Source organism: Parastagonospora nodorum (assembly GCF_000146915.1).
Source record: "Parastagonospora nodorum SN15 chromosome Unknown scaffold_7, whole genome shotgun sequence".
Lineage (NCBI taxonomy): Eukaryota > Fungi > Ascomycota > Dothideomycetes > Pleosporales > Phaeosphaeriaceae > Parastagonospora > Parastagonospora nodorum.
In genome coordinates, this window is record NW_001884555.1 from 461,108 (window position 1) to 480,577 (window position 19,470).

Here is a 19,470-nt window from a genome sequence, read left to right on the forward strand (position 1 = left end):
GGAATTTAATCAGAATGGGGATGTGCTTGGCCAGGGGCATGCATTCCCGAGGAACTTGCCTGCAGGTTTACGCCAGATTCAGCTTGTTGCTTTTTCATGCATGACACACTGCTTCGAGTGCTTCGCGTTAGCTAGATCGGTATGCCGTTGCGAATCAAAGACACCACGTTTTCTGCATTTTGCTTTTGCTGCCTACGATGCTGACATCTTGTCGCGGACGACCTTAGCCGCGATATGCCTTCACCTATCCTTGACTCTCTACAAGATGGCTTACTATGCAAGACATGTATCACACCGATCATCTTCGTCCGCGGAGACTTTTGCTGTCCGTAGGGCTGAGGCGATATCCGCACCCCGCGTTTGTGCTACGTGTTTGGAGCAAGGGACTTGGGGTTGCTGGGGATGTATGTTGAAGTCCGATGGTAAGCGTAAGTATAGTGAGTGCGGGAGACTTTGTCGGATATGTAAGGGATAGAGACGGATGAATGCTTCGAAGAGGTGATTGGTAGAGTGAGGAACGTATCAGATTCATGAAATAGCGAATTACTCAGGTGGCCTATGAAGTGACAAGGACGAGGAACTTATGCATCAACGAGGTGTGTGCTTTTCAGGATAAGTACAAGATCAGTGGCTATAAATCAGGCAGCAATCTAGACACTTGGCGACATATATTTATTGGTTCCTGTGACTCACTGCTGTGTAAAATCATCAGTCTTGGCCTGGAAGCCTCGGTCGTGCGGAGCTGTCTATGGGCAAGGATGGATCACCGTAAAAGAATCGTAAACAGCTCCCGATGTCGGCCGTTACACACTGACTGCTCACTCAGGCAAGAAGACGTGCACAAGCGTTATATTTATTACACAACTTATCGGAGATTTAGTGATTCATACCAAAGTACCTAGCATGCATCTCTGTCGATCAGCATACATCTAATGCAAACACAACAAAGCCCTCGACCTCGAAGCCTTGATTGTGTCTACGAGGCTTAGTCTCAATCAAGCTGATGATGTTTGAGGCACGAGGCACATTGACCGATACTGTTCCCAACGCAAAGTTCGAAGACTTCCACCCACTCATTGTCGAAAGCTTTGGATACTTAGCTTGATAAGGGAACGAGACCTTCGCCCCGTGATCTTTCGGCTGACAGTAATGGATCAATTTCTAATAACATTGGATACGGTTCGTGTGTGTATAACTTACGAAAGGCCAGTGCATGCTTGCAGTTGGACAATCAGCGTGTAACGTGCCAGTTCAACCACATCATGATGCTTGTCATCAGGTATAACGATCAAACAAGTGATCCAAGTAGCAATCAACGCAGCGATTACTTGGGAGGCTCCAATGTCGCTCGTAGGAGGTATCATCTTCCTAGACTGTGCAATATGACTTCCCAGCTTTCCTCAACAGACTATCCGTCCTCGGTCGTCCGCCTGCGCGACGAAATCATAGAAGCGACCATTTTCTGCGATTTCTCCGGCTCCGAGGCTGGCCATGTTTCGGGCAAGACTATCAGAAGCGTTGCTACTGAGCACAACATCCTTCAGGCTCTCAATCACGAGGGATCTCTTGCCGGCCTCGCCGATGAAGTGAAGAGACTTGCTGCAAAAAGATTGTCAATCTCGTCGCCCAAGCTCTTCCTTATATGCCTTGTCTTGAGTATCGATTTATCGTTCATTTGGAAGCGGAGGGGTCACGAGATTGATTCAAGATTCACGGATGACAATCTTCCATTCAGCTCCAAGACAGACATTGAGCTCCACGAAAGATCTTTCTTCAAGAGCCTTATTCTCCCATATCAGCCAAGCGTACTCTGTCCAGCCTTCGTAAACGGCGACTTCGATCTGATAGTCAATAATGCAGCCTCCATTCCTATCAAGAGGCACGGCACACACTTCCCGAGAGGTGAGAATGGCAAAGTCTACGAGGTTTCTGTCCATAAAGACTATCTGTCTCTGCTAGACGCTGCAGGTAATATTGATGCTGACGACGAGGGTTGGAGCCGCAAACTCGCTATGAAGGAAATATCTGACGACGATGCTGCCACTCGCGAGATCAAACTCGTCAAGGCCCTTAATGCTGCGAGTATGAAGCCCGCGCACTTATTGACTAGCCATACAGGGTTCACAATGAAGAGCACCATGTACCTCATTTCTGAACTAGGAGATCGTGACCTCAACGAAATGTTCAGCAAAACCGACCCTCCGGAGAAAAACGACGCTGCGCGTAAGTGGTATCAAGATCAGTTCTTAGGTCTTGCGGAAGCGGTCAAGCACATTCACGACATCAACCCCAGTATGGCTGGGTACATCCACGATATCAAGCCAGCCAACGTTGTCGCCTTCGGGAAAGATCGCCCTACTCTGAAGCTTATCGACTGGGGCTGCGCCAACGTCAACCCGTACATTGCTGGCAAGTCTAGCAACAAGACTGGAAAGCACGGCGACACGTGTTACATGCCGCCCGAGGCTACCGAGAAAGACATCAGAAGAGACGGTTCAGTTGAGAAAGATGACAAAGGAGACGGTTCGACCAAAGACGATGGAACAAAAGGTGACCCAGTCAAGGAAGATGACGGAAAACACGATTCAGTCGAAGAAGATGGCGGATGAGACGATTCAGCCGGAGAAAACGCTGGAAAAAAAAAGATTCAAGCAATGAGGAAGACGAAGAACATGGCGACTCAAAGAATGAGGACGACGAACGAAGCTCATCAGAGAGTGAGCAGGAACCAAAAGTCTATTCGCGGCCATACGACATATGGTCCATGGCGTGTCTGTACACAGACTTCATGGCCTGGTTCACGGAAGGCAAGGACCAACACAATGCTTTCGTTCAGGAGAGAAAGAAGAAGGGTGGTGTAGATGACTTTCACTTCAACTACGAGATCAAGGACGTGGTAACCGAAAAGCTCGACTTTCTGAGCAAAGAGAAAGAGTGGGAAGGTATAGTGAAGCTTGTGCGGGAGATGATGATGATCTGGCCGAAGGACCGCTTGACTTCTGCGGAGGTCGTGGAAAGATTGAAGGCGTGGATCCAGCAGCTGACAAAGTGACGACGGGGAAGAGGCGGTGACTTCGCAACGTGGGCGGCGTTTTGTTTATTTTCCTTTCGTTTTCGTTTGTTCACTACTTCGCGATTGATTACGTCAATGTTTCCTATATTTCCAATAAATCGAGTACTTTTCGAACGGAAAAATCGCATTCGTGCTTGTGATATGTGCACTACTAATAAGAGAGCGAGTTGCCAGGAGCGCGACTGGATGGGTAGTTTTGGCTCACATGGGTGCTGCTGTATCAGCAGTACGCACAGAGAGGTTCGTGAAAAGACGCGGAGCCGATTGCTAAGACATGCAAGGACACGATGTAATCTTAGGGTGAAGTGCACAGTCTCGCGTGCGACCTCTTCTACATGCACTCGGGTTCTTACCTTGCTCAACATAGCTTGAGAGATCACAAAAGAAGAAGGACCAACATACTAGTGTATGTTATGCAAAAGTCAAATGCCCTTCCCCCATCGGTTGTGACATTGATGAAAAGTTATAACTGTCCGCATACGAGCCTCTAGCTAAAGTCGTGCTATCGCTACTTCAGGACGAGCGAGTGGCGCACATTGCGTAAAAGTCCAGCATGAACTTCACCACCCGGGCTTATGTATCACGCAGTTCGGAACTGCAATTTCGACAGAATGAGATGAGAGTACGCAAACGTATGTTTCAGGTATGCCATAAAATTCGTGAATTGCTCGGGGATATTGAACGCCAAACGCCTTTTCATGCCAGGGTAATGTTGGCAACGCCACACCCTTTTCTTAGTTGCCCAACCAGTCCAGGAACTCGGGAGTGAAGTAGCTGACTACTATCGAAGCACCGGCGCGCAGTATGCCTTGCGTAGCCTCCTCAGCCATCTGCCTCAAGTCGAAGACGCCTGCGGCTGCGGCTGCGTGGATCATGGCGTACTCTCCAGACACCTGGTATGCGGCCACTGGCATGTCCTTTCCGAGCTCTTTCGCGTCGCTGATAATGTCCAAGTACTGACTTGCGGGCTTTACCATGATGATGTCCGCGCCTTCGTTGATGTCTCGTACAATAGCTCGACGCGCAAGACCGCGACCTCCTGGAGGAAGTTGGTAGCATCTCCGGTCGCCGAAAGATGGGACCGAGCCAGCGGCGTCGCGGAATGGCCCATATAGACAACCAGAGAACTTGGCGGAGTATGACATGAGGAGAATTTGGTGTGCGATACCGGCTTCGATAAGCTTGAGCTTGATGGCGCGAATGCGGCCGTCGTTCATGTCTGAGGGCGCGACGCAGTGAGCTCCTGCCATGGCATACGACATGGCTACATCGCTGACACGCTCTACGGAAAGAGCATTGTTCAAGCTGCCGTCATCCCGTAGGATACCACAATGGCCGTGTGAGGTGTATTCGCAAAGGCAGACATCGGCTACAATGAAGAGATCGGGGAACGACCTTCGGAGCAGGCGGATCGCCCTGATCACAGGGCCCTTCGGGTCATCTGCATTTGTGCCCAGCGCATCTTTTGCACCTGGCGCAATTGGTACACCAAACAGTATGACAGACTTTAGTCCTTTGGCAACGAGTGGGGTAAGGTACGGGACGATCTTGTTCAGGCCACGGCGGTGTTGGTTCGGAAGGGAAGGAATGAGCGTCTCCTCGTCTGGCTGGTCGGAGATGAAGAGAGGGTATATGAGCATGGACTATTGCATGTTAGCGCAAGTTACAGAACGCAGTCCCTCTGTCTGTACACACCTTTGTGAGCTGCTTCTCTGCCTGCCATGCTCGCGAGAGCGGGTGGCTGTAGCCTCCATGCAATTGACTTTTGATGTCGCCTGCAATGCTCACGCTAGTCGCAGCAGTGCTGGCGTATGATCGCGTCGAGCGCGCTTCCGAGACCTGCGTGCGATAGTCTGGTCGTTCTGGACGCTCCGAGCTGCGGTAGGCGATGTCTGAGACGAGCGAAGAGAACGACATGGCGACACGAGAAGTGGAGGGTGTGAGGAAAGCCGCAGAATGTGGGGTGGAAAGGCGAAGGTTGCGTCCAGCTCGCAGACTGAGCTCAATTCGCCTCCGGCGTTGGTCTTAGATTGTCTGGATATTTGTCGTGCAGGAAGGTGGCGGATGTGCCAGTGTCGATCAGCGGCTGAGAAATTGAAAGATGCGCCTCAAGCTTTGTACGCAAACGGACAATTCTTGAATCATGCAAACAAAGCAGAGAAGAATGGATTGGAAAGGATTAACATTCGCTCTCTTAAAATGCTCATGACGTTTCACCCCGATGTTCTCAACTCTACTCCGACTTGGCCGAGGCTTCTCCGCAGCCAACCAGAAGTCTTGAGATTACCAGAGGGGTGCGGCTGACTAAGGCTAGACTTTGCGTCTTACCTAAGCCCTGTCCTCGACAGAATCCAACACGGGCAATCTTCTCATCGGCTATCATAGAATGCTGGAGTACGGTCTCAATGATCACACATCGTTACTCGTCAATCTCGTCGCTTCTGCGGGAGCATGCTCGAATTCTGATATCAGCTTCGCTTCACGTTTCGAATCGTTTGGCTTGCTAATGTACACAGTAGAATACACCTTTCACTAAAAATGCAATACGCGTTCCCGAACCTCTTCATTCGGGAGTGCCCGGCATAACGAAGCCAAATTAAACGGCCAGACTTGCCTCACTCGGAGAGTCTCGAGTCAGCAACCGTGCTGATATGGTTTGCCGCCAGTCAGGACCTGTCGACATAGCTGCACACAGATTGCCTGGATCCCCCGGAACTTCGAAGATCGGACATTGATCTGGAGCAGGTTGAGGCGGATTCAGGGCGGTGAGTGTCAGCAACGCAGCTCGTGAGGCTGCTGGGCCCGGAAGCACGGAAGCATAGTCACTGGCAGACTATCCCACGCTAGCCGATAAGCACGTTGGAGATCGCTTCGACTTGACCCGCGAGGGAGCTGTCTCTTGATCGAACACGAGATCATCGAAGGGACCCTAGCTGGTTGCATGCTCCAAGTGTTCTTGCATGGGTAGCTAAAGCTCACGATCTATATCGAAATCATTCTCGAGTACGGACATGGAGAACCCTTGAGCAGCCTCACGTGGTCTTATCGTTGACAAGTCATCTGACACCTACACAAACTGTACCACAACGCCAGCCATCAAGGTCTCGACCTAGTTCCAAAGACTCCCTGTTTTTCGCTGCGAGATACTGGACGAAAACGCCGCCTCGGCATCGATACAACCTCACAGCCACCCTAAGCGGCTAGTCTGGACCCTGCATTAGGACCATCCCTGCATATCCAGGGTCCATTGTCCTGACCGTCCGGTCCTCGGAAGGGTGGAGAGGAGACTCTGGAGCTTGCTACTCGTGCAAGAGAAGGAGATTTGAGTCCTAACCAGCAAGTGAACTCGCACTAACACTGAGCTGCAAGACCACGTCGTAACTTGCTGCAGCCAGACCAGCGACAATACAATACGATTTGCATGGTACCAACTCTGATCGTTCGAGCATTCGGAAGCAGCCACGTTCTTCGACGTGGTTCCTAGCGTTTGACCAGCATACCCATTCCAGAAATAGACCGTATGATTGGATCGGCTAGCCTATCATGTCTCAGCTAGACTTATCAGTCAGTGCAACTAATCCGGGGAAATGATATGGAGCATTCGGCGCGACTCCATCTTCATGGCCCGAGCTCTTCGAGGTCAGAGTCAGACAAAGCCGTACATAAAGGTAGCTAATCGTCCACTTCCTGTTCAACTAGTACGACTTCATACATGTCTTTATATTGGTTGCCCGCTCAGAATAAGTGATCAAGACTCTCCACAATCTGATCGAGTTTCCACGAGTATCAATTAGACTTGAGCAACATAACCTCCAGCTATATCGCTTGCCTCCAAATTTGTTCTCTTGATTCGTGACAATTTTCTCTTGGGGCATCTGGGTGTCTAGGTAAGCTTCCTCATCGGTACCGCCCTAGCAATTCTACCAATCTCAAGATGAAGTTTTGTCAAACCTGCTACAACACTGGGATTGAGATCTAGAACTTTCTAAATCTCAAGTACATCTTCCATGAGAGCGATCAGCTAACACATACATCGAAGCGAACCCTTACTCGATACATACAATACACGCGACCATTCTCACAACTTCCACCCATCATGTGCTCCTACACGTATTCATGGTACTATTGTAACCATGATTACTACATGTAAGCTTGAAGCTCTCCCAGATCAGTCATGTCCAAAGCTGACACTCAACTAGTTGGGCCGACAGCCTCGAAGTCTGCGCGAACCGCCTTCTCTCAGGCTATTCCTTCGACGCCTGGTCAATCGACCTGTGCAAGAACATGAAAGTGCAATGCGGCGGGTTTTCAAACTACTACTGCACAGATTGCTCCGAAGACGTGACGCTGGAATTTGAGCTCGACGAACTGTAGATTGGTAAGCTTCACGTTTCTCGACTTGCGAATGCGAGAGTGTTTGGGCAAGATGCGTGGAGCTGACTTTGCTTGTGCAGTGCAGTGCAGTACTCGAGCGAATCGGCGTGGATTCCACTTCCGAGATGCTTCACCGCCCGGAGATTATCATTCACCGCCTTTCCCCACAAAGTTTACACGGCATGCGACGCGCATGCTGTCTGCTTCCACGCGATCACGAACACGTTTCTTTCTGTACTTGGTTCTTGGATACATACTGCGCTATACCATTTCGTTATAGTGGTGCGAATATCATTGGCGCAACATGGGCGTTGTCAACCTGGCTTGGTCGATAAAAGAGATTGCATTTCCGACAGATAAGAGGGAGACGGGCATTCGTAGGCCGACATTTCGAAGCATTCTGAACCTTGGACATGCAGTATTTCCATTGAAAGCTCAGACATACAATGCAACCAAACAAGCACACTCTCACTCCACGTGAGTCGCTGGCTCAACAATTTCCTAGGCGCACTGTTCTCGCCGAGTAGACTGCCAATGCAATCAGCAAGGGCACCAGGCGCCGGCAAGATTCCTGCCCCCGTTTTCTAAACGAGAAGAGGTGAAGAGGTAGCTTATATATATTCAAAGATCTCTACAGAATTAGGTAGAGGATCTTACAGTTGCATGCACATCCAGGCTCCTCTAGAAACTTGTAATAAGTCTACCTTTAACGACAACCAGCTCATGTTGTAGGTGCAGGGCGGGCCCGAATTTTGCCGTTGCCTGGTGAGGGCTTCAAAGTCATGAAGACGAGTGTATTTGTGGGCAGCATCAAGCGACACATCTATGTTAAATTATTACAGTATCTAGACGTGTTTTGACAAACACTCGCAGTTCATGTTGAGGTAATCAAAGGAGCCAGTTTCGCTCGCAAAATGATTCATCTCCTTCTGTCGGCGATGCAACTCGGTGGAGGTGTAGTATAGTGTTTTCTTGGCACCAAACTGTATCAACGATGCGACTCGTACAGTGGTGGTTCCAGACTGATAAAGTACGAACATGGTGGTCCAATTTTACGGAGAAAAAACAGGGAATATGGAGCATGAAGTCGTCGCTACCATCTTGCGCTTTTGCTATGTAGGCCAATATGTTAGGAAGGGTTTGGAGGAGAACGACAAGGTTGCTCTCCTTTGGTGGTACATCGTCCTCGTCCTCATAATTGTCGCTGCTGTCGCGCACATTAGTGCGTCGTCGTTTTGTCTTGTCGTCTACCGTATCCTCGTCATCGGTATCTACAATGATGGGACATACTCGTTTGCTTGTCGAAGATGGGCCAGCCGCTGCAGGAGTAGGCAGCTTTGCAGAAGGTGTAGAGGCTCGTCGAGTAAATTGTGGCCGATTGGGCACCTTAGCTAAATGAGCCACGCTTCGTGAAGCATTTTCTGCTCGTTAAGCACACCGTGCGTTTCTTTGTGTATCCAGCTTTGAATCTATAACTGCGCCATACTATTCCGTTATGGCGATGTAAGTATTATTAGCGCAATGCAAGGGCTATCAATCTGGCTATCAGGCTGCCTGTTGTTAGAAGGGATCGGGCTGTGCTGGCGTTCTGGATTTGAAATTGCCTTTGGTATTTGCATAAGCGTGTCATCAATAGGCTGCGCATACCCGTAGATCACACAAGTAGTGTATTTCAACGTATGAACAGAGACTAAATACTTACAGGGTATCGCTTATTCTGTAAGACTTTCCTCCGCTGTCTTCGCGCTCACGCCATGTCCTTCGTCCAACGTTCGCTTGACCTGCTCTGCTCGTCGTCGCGCATCAATATACATCATGAACTCCTGGTAAGTCCGTGGCATGACTCGGATATTCTTTGGCACTGTGAACGTGTAGTTGAATTGACCTGTCGGTTTCGAGTGCCCATGCTCCACATCCCGGACCTTCGAGTCGACGCGTATCTGAACCCTTGTGTATTCGCTATTTTCGTCCGTGTTCTCGCCAGGCGCGTTGATCAGCGGCGGATCTGTGTAGACCACAGTTGCCGTGAGATAGAGAATGCTGCCCACGGGAACAGGATTCTGGAAGGTAGATGGGTCGAGCGAGACGAAGGTGGGTCGGGCGTGTGCGAACGCAGCGGCGGTTGTAAATGCGAGTTCGAAGGTTTGTTTGAGGAGGAAGCCTCCGAAGATCATGAAGTGATGTCGATTGCGATATTGGGGCTGCATGATTGTCGCAGTCTGGAGGCGCGTCGCGTCCATGAAGACGACATTATCGGGTTGGCGGAGGTTATCGTATGGGTCTATCTTCTTAGTGAGTTTCCTAAATTCAGATGAAGGAACACACCGTGATATTGCAGCTGCTTCTGCCAGAAAGCGTGTATGAGGTCGCTTTCAAGATCATTTGGTGTATGCTTGAGAAGAGAAGTGTCGCGACGCTCCTTGCGAACTTTGGAATTGCGTTCGCCCAGCGCGTACAAGCGCTTCTCCTCTGGTGTTTCGATAATCAGTGGGTTGACGTTCACCGGCCTATGAATACCATCAGCTTCATCGAAAGCCTCATTTTCAGGGCATGGCCTACTTCTTCGTGCCAGGGTCGAGCGAGACCATCGTAAAAGTGCAATTGATCAAGACGTCCTCATCTTTGACTTCTTTTCCCTTTTCAGGCGCCTTCGCAACCTGCATGGTGATCTCCAAGCTACTCCTACCGGTGGCGTAAGTGACACGCCCAGATAATTGCAGGTCGCATATCTCTGTCAGTGGGGAGTGTATAGTGATGCGATCACAGCTCGCTGTCACGGTCGTCACATCGTCCCCGGTGTGTTTGTCTATTGTTGTACTTAGACCTTGTGAATGAAATCGCCCAGCTGTTTAGGCTTACACGCAATGATTCCCGATAACGCGTCGAGATCCATAAATATGGTGCCCCTAAATCAAGTACAGTTAGCAATCTAACTAAGTAGCTATATACTATCAGAGTTATCATTACAATCTTAAATTTCCAGCTGAATTTAAGTAGGTATCCAGCAACCAGGCGTCCTGGGCTAAGGGCAGTACGACAGAATGGTAGCTGTCATTCATGTGCTTCGGCTGCAATTTGCGTTGGTGAGACACTTCGGGTTTGCCGGACGACTCAGCAGGGCTCTTTCCTTCTGCCTGTTGATGACGAAGCGCCTCGATCCAAGGCGTGCGAACGCGCATAGACGTGAGCTCTTTGAAGACTCCATCTGTACTTTGAGCTGAGCTGCCATGGAACTCGCGATTCGATCTAGTGGGGATCAATGATGACCGTGCATATGATGAACGGCATTGTGCAGGTGATCGAAGTCGCCGAAGCGCTGTCCGTATTGTTGGTCTCATGGTGGGGTGCTGGAGAGATTCCACAAGCAGCTCGGTGCACGTATGAAGTGTCGTTGACCTCGGGAAGAGTTCCTGCTGAAGCGAGGCTTGGCACCCGGCTGTCGTCGCTTCTGTACGAAATAGTGTTGAACACACCTCACTCCCCACAACAATCTCGATGCCAACATCATGGGGCACCTTTACGCCAAAGCCTACTACATGTGATCATGGCTAGGACTTTTGAAGTCGGGCGCGCAGTGCTCGCTTCCACAACTCATAATCTCGAGCTTTGGCTCAGCACATTAATCACTCTCTCACCATCGCAGGACTCGATTGACGTTGAACAGCCTTCGTTTCATTCTTTGACACGTATCTTATCGTCTAGCGATATCTGGGTCGGTCGCGGTAATGGCATGCGCATTGAACTGGCATTGACCCATCGAGGGGAGCCTTTGCCAAAACTCAACCTCCAGATGTTAAGAGAAATGATCATACAAGCTCCCGTACGGCTGCTATTCATCGCAGCCACCAACCATTCAGGGTTCTAATGGGTTTTCAGATTTGGCCTCAGCTCAAGTTGAAGCCCACCGTTCCTTGCGACGATATGCTGCAGGATGGTATCGCACATGTTGCCATCAGCTATGCCGACGATGACAGCTCAACAAATGAACGTCAACGTCACCGCATACTCAACAAAGTTCCTGCTGCTGCCGTACGCCCCCCGGAAGGTGTGTCGAGTTTACAACTGCAGGTAGTGCGATTCACCATGGACCTTCTCGAATCGAGGCAGCGTCCCCAAATGAAGCGAGCAAACACTATGTTAGAAGAAACCAGCACACAAATTCAGAGTTGTGATGACAACAAGAATGAAGATGCTGATACCCTGTTGCATGAGACGATCGAAAGCCCCGGCCCTGCTATGAAAGGAACCACTCGCAAGCGCAAAAGGCCCGGAAGACAGGCTCCCTCACGAACATGTTCAACACCGGTGTCATTATTCGATAATGAGGCCAAATCAAACAAACGTGCTGCAACCATTACAAATCCACGTGTCCCTGACCAAGACGTTATCACAGAGCAGTTGATGGAGATTCGGTCGATGGTTGAAGGGGCCATGCGACTCTCCATCTACGGAAACAGCAAACTCCCTGCCGGCATCAAGGTCAAAGCAAACACGTTTGGCATAGGACTCGCTGATGTTGCTCCAATCCTGTGGAGACCGGGACATCTTGCTGTGCGATATGCAACAGAAGCAAATAGCTCCAAACTAACACATTGCAGGCATTATCACAGAGGGCTCATCTTGCACCCACCGTCTGCCGATCTCTTGGTCATGCAATCGGAGTAAAGGCGACCTCTACTTCTCTGAGTGAGAAGTTCAAGGAGTTGATTGGCACTCGTTCTAGAAACTCACTCCACAGTCGACTCGGCCAGGGTACAGCGGTCGATGGACAGTTGCAGAGTATGGCGTCATCGCTTTCTGATCAACTCTGGTTGCACTTGCAGAGGAGCCTCTTGGCAAGACCCGCGCCATCACTGCAGCCATTCACGACCTGTGATGCGGATGCTGCAGATGCTCATGTGTCGGATGAGATCCTAGTCCCGGTAGATCTCCTTTGCGAGGCGGGTGCCGCACCTTCCACCATCGAAGAACGTGAGCTCAGCAGCACTATCAGTGACGACACTAAAGAGGAAGTCTGGCCACCAACACCCTCCGGTGTGCGACCAGGCCTCCTTCAAGGTTACGAAACAGCTGTTCAGCGTGAAGAATACCCCATTGCATTTGAGGACGACCTTCTCTTGGATGCAATGCCCGCGGACGCAGGATCAGACTATCGAGATGCAGATCGTCAAGTTGTGAACTTCGGCGCATCAGCGCCAACACGATCTCCAAATTATGCAACTCTTGAGAGGCAAATCACCGAAAGACTTCCGGCCATCCCCCACAAGCAAAGATAGAGGAACTCTCATACAGAGTACAGTTGCGGACGTTCAACCGATAGCTACCAATCGAGACAACTTGTTGGAACAAGAATAGTGAACTAGAGGTTGTGTACAAATCGACGATGGCGCGGCCATCTTCAGATGGCTTTCCGGACTCCATGGAAGGGCAAAGTGGAACTTGGAGCAAGCCAGCAGTTGGCCTTCGATGCGACCTGGAGCGGCTTAGTCCTCGGACAGTGGGCTGAAGATGGACGACCCTCGTTTCAGCAGCCGAAGACTAAGATTTGTCGTCATTAGACACCACTACCCAATCATTATTAGCATATGCCCCGCATCATTGGCATCGCCTACGAGGTGATCCCTTCCTCTTGCGCATTTGCATTGTCTATTGGTCAAAGTGAAGCATCCATTACAATTTTTGGACGCACCTGGGACAGTGTCTACATGGCAATAGTACGCTGAGCAGCCAGCTAACCAATTGTCTGGCCTCCTCCGTTAGCAATGCCGCAGATTGCGAATTCAGATGCCGAATGAAATCACAGAAACTATCGACGGAGCCATCCTCCGGCGACCTGTGGATTTACTGCGGTACCTAACGACACTAGATGATGCACGAGCACGTGGGACACCTGGCCACGACTCGGCGATTCTTGCGCTGTCGACGTTTTCGCGTCTTTTCAGCATGTTCCAGATCGGCCCAGCCGGAGAGAGCCACTATTTGATCTGGTAGCAATGTTGTAGGATGATTACGCCCGTAAAGCCAAGTGCCGGCGGTAGTTCACTCGTACTCTACTGAGCGGAGAATTTCACAGCTCCGCCAGATGTGTTGCATTGAGCTGGCCTCGAAGTCTGGACGCGACGACGATCGGTTTCATACGAAGCTCAGCCTAGACAATCGCCGAAGTTTGAGCAAAGGCGGGAGTTTGGGTCATCAGCCACGGCATCATTACACTGTACATCATTGCGCTTTCATATGTGAACACGGAACTGTCGGCAGGTGGAGTGTCGTTTCCGCTCCAGGGCATGGGGAGAAGTCGTTCGTGATTACTCACGTCCCGTTGGTCTGCGAGAATCATCAATCGTCGGAAGATCTTCTTCGTCTAAGCAGCACGGACCAGCAACAGCCCCTACCACGAAGACCTGGCTGCAAATCTTACAGCCAGCCATCCGGCCCCTCCCACACGCCCATGGCTCTGCTAGGTGTTCTGCGGTGTTCTATTGAATCCCGTTGTTAGCAAGATGTGTTGGGAGATATCACGGCAATTTCTGCAAGATGATTCCTAAGAGGCGCATCGTCCTCTCCTGGGGGTGCAGCAGGCCGCCCACTCATCTGCTTCACCTGATCCTTCGTGGCACTTGGCATGCATGGCCGACGACAACTCTCGTTGAAATTGACCAGTCGGATGATGTAGATCGTCGTCAAGGACGGCAGCTTGCGCAACAACATGGGTTGACGCTGCCAAATGCAAGCGTGGCTGCAGCCACCTGCATGGATTCCTCCAACGAAATATTCTTCGATATCTCGACAGTGGCATTTGACACTTACGTTGTGGAGTCGCTTTCGACCTGAAGTATCATACCTTGCTCTATGCACAGCAGGAGGAATTAATTGAGATACCAGATACCTCGACACAGAGAGTGTCATCACATCCACTGTTCTACTGTTGATTCACGTAGGCCGTGTGCGCCTCCGAAGATCCTGGCTGCAAATCAGGTTCGGCCGACTAGTTCTACTAGACTGTTTGATGGCAGATGGGCTACTAACTTGGCGTCTTGACAGATTTCGGACGACCCTAATGGCACGCAAGGTAGCCAAAGAGGTAATGACAGCGAAAAAAACATCTAAGGTTGCTGAATCTCAACAGCCACAAATGCGACCTTTTGCTGATGAACACTTCCCGGCCTCCCGGATGCAAGAGCGCATCGAGTGTGTGTGCTTGTTGTACAATGGCACCTCCACAGCCGAATACGGCGGGCTGGGTGATGAGCGCTGGTACTTCTCGGACACGAGTCTGTGCAGAACACGGCATGATCCAAGTGGCGCACTAGGCTAAAGCGGCGTCTAGCCGTAATTGAACGAGTATAGGCGTGTTTTCGGTTTCAGAGAACTGCGTAGTACACTATGTACGCCGGACCCGAGCTGTCAAACAAGCCACGCCGAACTGAGGCGCAAGGGGCAATTGTCTAGGTAGTCATGTTTTGCTGATGGAGTGAAGGAATAAAGCTTCCGGCCCTTGCATGGTGGCCAGGCCTTTGCGCCAAAACTCGACTCCTCGTATATGCTCAGTGGCTCAAAAAGCACGACTGACGCCTCTCGCATGCTTTGGAGGCATACTCAAAAAACTAACTTCGTGTGCGACGTCAACTTCCGCCCTTCCGACTGTCGTACTGCCACGAGTCCTCTTTCACAGTGCGCGAACCAGTTCCTCGGCTCATTTGTTGTTCATCGATCCTGGTTCCCCTCACTTCTGGAAATCTTTCACTTGCCTAATCTAAGAAAGAGCGCAGCAGATAGTACGCTGAATCCGATTGTGTCCCGGTCTTGGAGGTGGGGGCGTTACACAACTAAGCGCCAGCCATCCTCACGAGTAGAAACACTCGCACACTTCCCGATATCCGCAAGCTCTACCCTTCATCCAGAGGCAGGTCGTTGTGTGCTGTTCTAGTAACCGCATTACACGAGCCCGACGACCGCGCGCCATGAGTGCCGATTTGAGGGCCAAATACCCTATCGGGAGTGTACCCCCGATTTCCTTCACACCATATTTAATATTTTGCTCCTATCTCGTGAGCCTCATCGGAGCTTTTACTACAGTGGAACTACTTCATCGACGAGTCTCGGGCTCTGGGTGGCGAGCATGGTACGTAACGTTCACCGAGATCACACTACACATTTTAACGACAACAGGGTGCAAGTGGGAGGCTGCGCGGTGTCTTTCGGCTTAGTCGCCATATGGTGTAGTAGGTCATTCCTAACTTACTTGGACAACTACATGACCTAGAAGACTGACTGTAGGATTAGTGCACTTCGTCGGCAACAGAGCAATAATCTTAGGCGATGGTCAAGATGAGATTCAGCTCTACTATAGCCCGAGCTATACAGCCGTATCCGCTATTCTTCCTGTTGTCGTCATCTTCCTGGGATTGATCATCGCCGATAAGTTCTACAAGAACAGTAAGCGGGCGCTCACGCGCTACTCATCGTTGATCGTGTGCGGTGTCTGTGCTGGAGCTGCCGTCACGGAGATGCATTACCTTGGAAATAACGGAACGACGAATTACAAGCTTATCCTTAGCTGGCCTCACGTTTGCGGCGCTGCCAGTATTGCAGTCGGAGCTTGCCTGATATCATTTGGTCTCTTCTTCCACTGGAGCGGTCACTGGGTGAACTTCATCTGGCGACGGATAGTCGTGGCCTGCTTCCTGGCGTTGGCAGTGTCGGGCATGCATTGGACCGCAGCGGCAGGAACATGGTACGAGCTCCAGGGATACCACGAAGGCCCTGGACAGCAGAGGAATGTCACTCTCATCATTGCTCTTTGTCTTGTAAGTTCCAATCCTCTGAAGCCATCCTCTCCCCACTAGGTGCTGTCATCATTCGCTCTGTGTTCGAACTTTGAGCATTATCAAAGTGCATGGAAGTTGGGTCTGTATAGCTCCGATCTTTTCTTAGCACGTCACGGCGCGCTAGAAAAGTTTCGAGTCTACTCAAGCTCGGATATACCACGATGACAGTTGCTCTATATGCACGAATGCTAGCAGCATGTAGTGGTCATGAATTTGCTAACGTCACAATCAGTGTCTCTCAGCTTGTGCAGTATGCTTCCTCCTCGGCTTCCTCAAACAGCGCCAGCAAAGAATGCTCAAGGATCGTGCGCAGCAAGTTGTCCTGGCCGTTGCGACGTTTGACGCTGATGGCAAGTTGCTAGTCAGCCAAAGTGGTCTCATGCCTTGCCAGACTATTACTCGGCAATTCCAACAGCGGGTGAGTCGAGTGAAGAAGCTTTAGTTTGACATTACTGACGCGTGCAGACATTTGACGACGAGTTCAATACCTCCCATCCTGTGTTTCAATGGCTTTTCAGGGTCTCTCGGAATTGGACTGGTGTCGTCGAACTTATCCCATCGATGCGCGAACATCTACAAACCACCGGCTATATACAATCGACAAGTTCGCCAGCTCATGGAATGAACAGCAGGTCATCGTTCGACAGTGATTATGATGACTCGAGTTACTCCGCGACATTTCGGGAGCTTTTCTGTGTTACAGCCCAAGAAATCGCCAGATCCCTTGATACAAGTCTGCAGAACATGGGGACGCTCTTCGAGGATGTTCTCACGACTGGCACGTTGCTCAACCGAATGATCTACTACAATAGCCCTGGCCAGAAGGCGATCCTTGCTGCAGAAGTCGCAACCACCGGCAAAGATCTCGAAGCTGGCCATGCAAGTCCTATTCTCTTCGGAAAAGGGCAGCTGCTTGTCCTCACCAGAAGGGTAGATACTGGCGAAGCGAATCGTCTCCAGAACCTAGGGTATCGCTTTGCGAACATAGAACAAGTCGGTGATCAGCTAGCTCGAAGTCTCCAGGTTTCGCGCGATGATCTTGAGAGCTTAGTAGGCCGCCTGGACTCATTTAGCAAACGAGAGTCTGCCATTCCAAGCGCGGGAGTTCATCTCGCATCTTTCCTGATACAGCCATCGCCAGCAATGAGGGGTCTAGACCTCGTTGTCCCAAGAACTACTCCGGACCGCTTGCCCAATGGTCAAGCTAAGCAATGAGGAGCTTGACATTCAGGAGATAAGATTATTGGCGACCTTCAACGGCCTTACTCTGGACGATTGTCTCAAGCGCATCAGCCAGCGAACCCTGACGGGCTCAGATGACGACATATTCTTGGAGAACTTCCGAGACAAAATGTACGATCTCCTTCGCGAGTGTCCCGAGACAGCCCTTAACCACGCCTTCTTCTCTGCGCGGCAACTCGACGTCGCGCATGACCTTGTTGGTCACAAGGATATGACCGCAGCAACCGTCTTTGCTTTCTGCGGCATCAAGGAGATCTACGTCCAATCATTGCAGAGCTTGACTCTCAAGACAATTCCTCTCTCCTTATTCCAAACTTATCTCCGCTCATACCCCGGCTGTCCCGACCACGCAATACTAGCGCAGAAGAACCACAAAGAGTTCAGCAGTCTCCAGCGCGTCTCTACGAAGGATAAGACCCCCAATACTCGAAGCAGTGGCCTATGGCCCTCTAATTTACTAAAGAAGGCGAAGCCGACGCCCACTGAAATGCCATGGCAGGGAGATTCGTCATCTGAAAAGGGCCTCGTGCATGTCTCGCAGTCTCCACCAGATAGTGCCAGTCACCCATGGGGATCTATCATGGTGACGTCAACGCAAAACATGACAATCTACGATGGCAACAAGGACGGCGCTGCAATGGAGATGCGCGAGCTAGGCGTCAAGTCCGAGGTTGGCATGGCAGAGACAGAGCGGCCAACCTTGGCCGACAGGTTGATGTCGATTACAACTGGTTTCCGAGATCCACATGCGGCGAGAGCTTTGCCAAAGGATTTGGTCTATGGCCGACGATAATGTTGTGACAATGTTCAGCACGTTTTTTTGCCTCGCAATTTCGTAGCGTTTTCTTCTCCTTTGGGATACCCACTATCATGTAAAGTAGCTTGATCTATAGCGGCGTTTTTGGATCACGGAGCTTCACGGCGTTGTTTGCTGTTATGGTAGTTGTAACATTAGACAGTGGTATGTACATGTAGGCATGATTGATGTTTAGGGACGAATTTTCCACACAGAGCCAACACACATTCACACAAAAATACGTTCATCGAGCATATCACGTCATGTTATTCTATCGTCACAGACGTACGATGTCAACTTGAGATCAATCACGGCTCACCGAGTGAGTAGAGATTATAAGCTGACGCAAATACAAGTGTAGCTTTCATTGCGTATCTGAACCAGATTTTGAGTTTGCTATCCTTTGAAAACTCGACTTCCATAGTGTCCCGTTCAATCCGCCCTCGACGTCACGCTACTAGTCTACATTCAAGACCGCGCGAGATGGTGGCCAGAGCTATTTTGCCCGTGAAGCTGCCTGGGAAATCGCGTTCACCAGTAGTATGGCTCCATTCCTTCAGCAACGGTAACCTCCAGTTCAGGCTTGTAGAACAGCTCGCGCATAGTGTCCTTCCACTCTATGCCATATTCCGACCATTGTTTGTAATTGATCAGAACATGCACATGCTTGACCGCTTTGAGGCTGCGAATAGCATGGGTCCTACGGAGCTCCAAGCCCTTTCCACTCCATGTGGCGATATCGGACGGCTTGAAGATAATGGAAGTCACAAGCGCGGCTTTCTCCTTCCCGAATAATCCCGTGAAGCCATGAAGTGAACAGGGTTCGGTGTCGAAAGTCAGAGTCGAAAGGAAGAACTGCATCGCTTCGGCATTGATTTGGCGACAAGTCTGTAGCAAAGCAATGATACCTCGCGGGCCGTCGTAATCGAGGTAGACTTTCGGATCATCCCATGCAGGGTGCACCTTGACTGCCGCAGTAGGAAAAGCGAGCTCGTAGATCCTGTTGCGCAACTCTGCTGGCAGAAGGAGGAGAGGCGACCGAGTTTGGTTCTCCCGCGTGCTGGCACTTGTTAGTAAACAACGAAAAGCTGCCGGTTGCAGGAGCGGCGTCGTTGCATACATGCGCTCGCACTCTGAGGCCATCATGGCTCGATCGG

At 50.6% G+C, this 19,470-nt stretch overlaps 12 protein-coding genes across 12 annotated transcripts; 6 read left to right on the forward strand and 6 right to left on the reverse strand.

Annotated features, from left to right (window-relative positions):
• Positions 1–918: 918 nt before the first annotated feature.
• SNOG_04985 (hypothetical protein) lies at positions 919–1,215 on the reverse strand (the record flags this gene model as incomplete). Its single annotated transcript, XM_001795346.1, has 2 exons — positions 919–1,086; positions 1,201–1,215. The coding sequence occupies 2 exons, from the start codon at positions 1,213–1,215 to the stop codon at positions 919–921; spliced, it is 183 nt and encodes a 60-aa protein (XP_001795398.1).
• A 167-nt stretch (positions 1,216–1,382) lies between these two features.
• Positions 1,383–3,052, forward strand: SNOG_04986 (hypothetical protein; the record flags this gene model as incomplete). The annotated part of the gene is made up of 3 exons (XM_001795347.1): positions 1,383–2,082; positions 2,119–2,550; positions 2,646–3,052. 3 exons carry the CDS (start codon positions 1,383–1,385, stop codon positions 3,050–3,052), a joined length of 1,539 nt encoding a protein of 512 aa, XP_001795399.1.
• A 755-nt stretch (positions 3,053–3,807) lies between these two features.
• SNOG_04987 (hypothetical protein) lies at positions 3,808–4,990 on the reverse strand (the record flags this gene model as incomplete). The annotated part of the gene is made up of 2 exons (XM_001795348.1): positions 3,808–4,716; positions 4,769–4,990. 2 exons carry the CDS (start codon positions 4,988–4,990, stop codon positions 3,808–3,810), a joined length of 1,131 nt encoding a protein of 376 aa, XP_001795400.1.
• A 2,179-nt stretch (positions 4,991–7,169) lies between these two features.
• On the forward strand, positions 7,170–7,447 carry SNOG_04988 (hypothetical protein; the record flags this gene model as incomplete). Its single annotated transcript, XM_001795349.1, has 2 exons — positions 7,170–7,219; positions 7,273–7,447. 2 exons carry the CDS (start codon positions 7,170–7,172, stop codon positions 7,445–7,447), a joined length of 225 nt encoding a protein of 74 aa, XP_001795401.1.
• Positions 7,448–7,751: 304 nt separating this feature from the next.
• Positions 7,752–8,035, forward strand: SNOG_04989 (hypothetical protein; the record flags this gene model as incomplete). Its single annotated transcript, XM_001795350.1, has 2 exons — positions 7,752–7,824; positions 7,953–8,035. 2 exons carry the CDS (start codon positions 7,752–7,754, stop codon positions 8,033–8,035), a joined length of 156 nt encoding a protein of 51 aa, XP_001795402.1.
• A 133-nt stretch (positions 8,036–8,168) lies between these two features.
• SNOG_04990 (hypothetical protein) lies at positions 8,169–8,487 on the reverse strand (the record flags this gene model as incomplete). Its single annotated transcript, XM_001795351.1, has 2 exons — positions 8,169–8,270; positions 8,299–8,487. The coding sequence occupies 2 exons, from the start codon at positions 8,485–8,487 to the stop codon at positions 8,169–8,171; spliced, it is 291 nt and encodes a 96-aa protein (XP_001795403.1).
• Positions 8,488–9,159: 672 nt separating this feature from the next.
• Positions 9,160–10,110, reverse strand: SNOG_04991 (hypothetical protein; the record flags this gene model as incomplete). The annotated part of the gene is made up of 3 exons (XM_001795352.1): positions 9,160–9,748; positions 9,904–9,954; positions 10,007–10,110. 3 exons carry the CDS (start codon positions 10,108–10,110, stop codon positions 9,160–9,162), a joined length of 744 nt encoding a protein of 247 aa, XP_001795404.1.
• A 583-nt stretch (positions 10,111–10,693) lies between these two features.
• On the reverse strand, positions 10,694–10,952 carry SNOG_04992 (hypothetical protein; the record flags this gene model as incomplete). The annotated part of the gene is made up of 2 exons (XM_001795353.1): positions 10,694–10,895; positions 10,921–10,952. The coding sequence occupies 2 exons, from the start codon at positions 10,950–10,952 to the stop codon at positions 10,694–10,696; spliced, it is 234 nt and encodes a 77-aa protein (XP_001795405.1).
• Positions 10,953–11,311: 359 nt separating this feature from the next.
• Positions 11,312–12,723, forward strand: SNOG_04993 (hypothetical protein; the record flags this gene model as incomplete). The annotated part of the gene is made up of 2 exons (XM_001795354.1): positions 11,312–11,998; positions 12,058–12,723. The coding sequence occupies 2 exons, from the start codon at positions 11,312–11,314 to the stop codon at positions 12,721–12,723; spliced, it is 1,353 nt and encodes a 450-aa protein (XP_001795406.1).
• A 1,781-nt stretch (positions 12,724–14,504) lies between these two features.
• SNOG_04994 (hypothetical protein) lies at positions 14,505–14,762 on the forward strand (the record flags this gene model as incomplete). Its single annotated transcript, XM_001795355.1, has 2 exons — positions 14,505–14,528; positions 14,574–14,762. The coding sequence occupies 2 exons, from the start codon at positions 14,505–14,507 to the stop codon at positions 14,760–14,762; spliced, it is 213 nt and encodes a 70-aa protein (XP_001795407.1).
• Positions 14,763–17,019: 2,257 nt separating this feature from the next.
• Positions 17,020–18,310, forward strand: SNOG_04996 (hypothetical protein; the record flags this gene model as incomplete). Its single annotated transcript, XM_001795356.1, has 2 exons — positions 17,020–17,325; positions 17,432–18,310. The coding sequence occupies 2 exons, from the start codon at positions 17,020–17,022 to the stop codon at positions 18,308–18,310; spliced, it is 1,185 nt and encodes a 394-aa protein (XP_001795408.1).
• Positions 18,311–18,844: 534 nt separating this feature from the next.
• On the reverse strand, positions 18,845–19,456 carry SNOG_04997 (hypothetical protein; the record flags this gene model as incomplete). The annotated part of the gene is made up of 2 exons (XM_001795357.1): positions 18,845–19,373; positions 19,434–19,456. 2 exons carry the CDS (start codon positions 19,454–19,456, stop codon positions 18,845–18,847), a joined length of 552 nt encoding a protein of 183 aa, XP_001795409.1.
• Between the last annotated feature and the right edge of the window lie 14 nt (positions 19,457–19,470).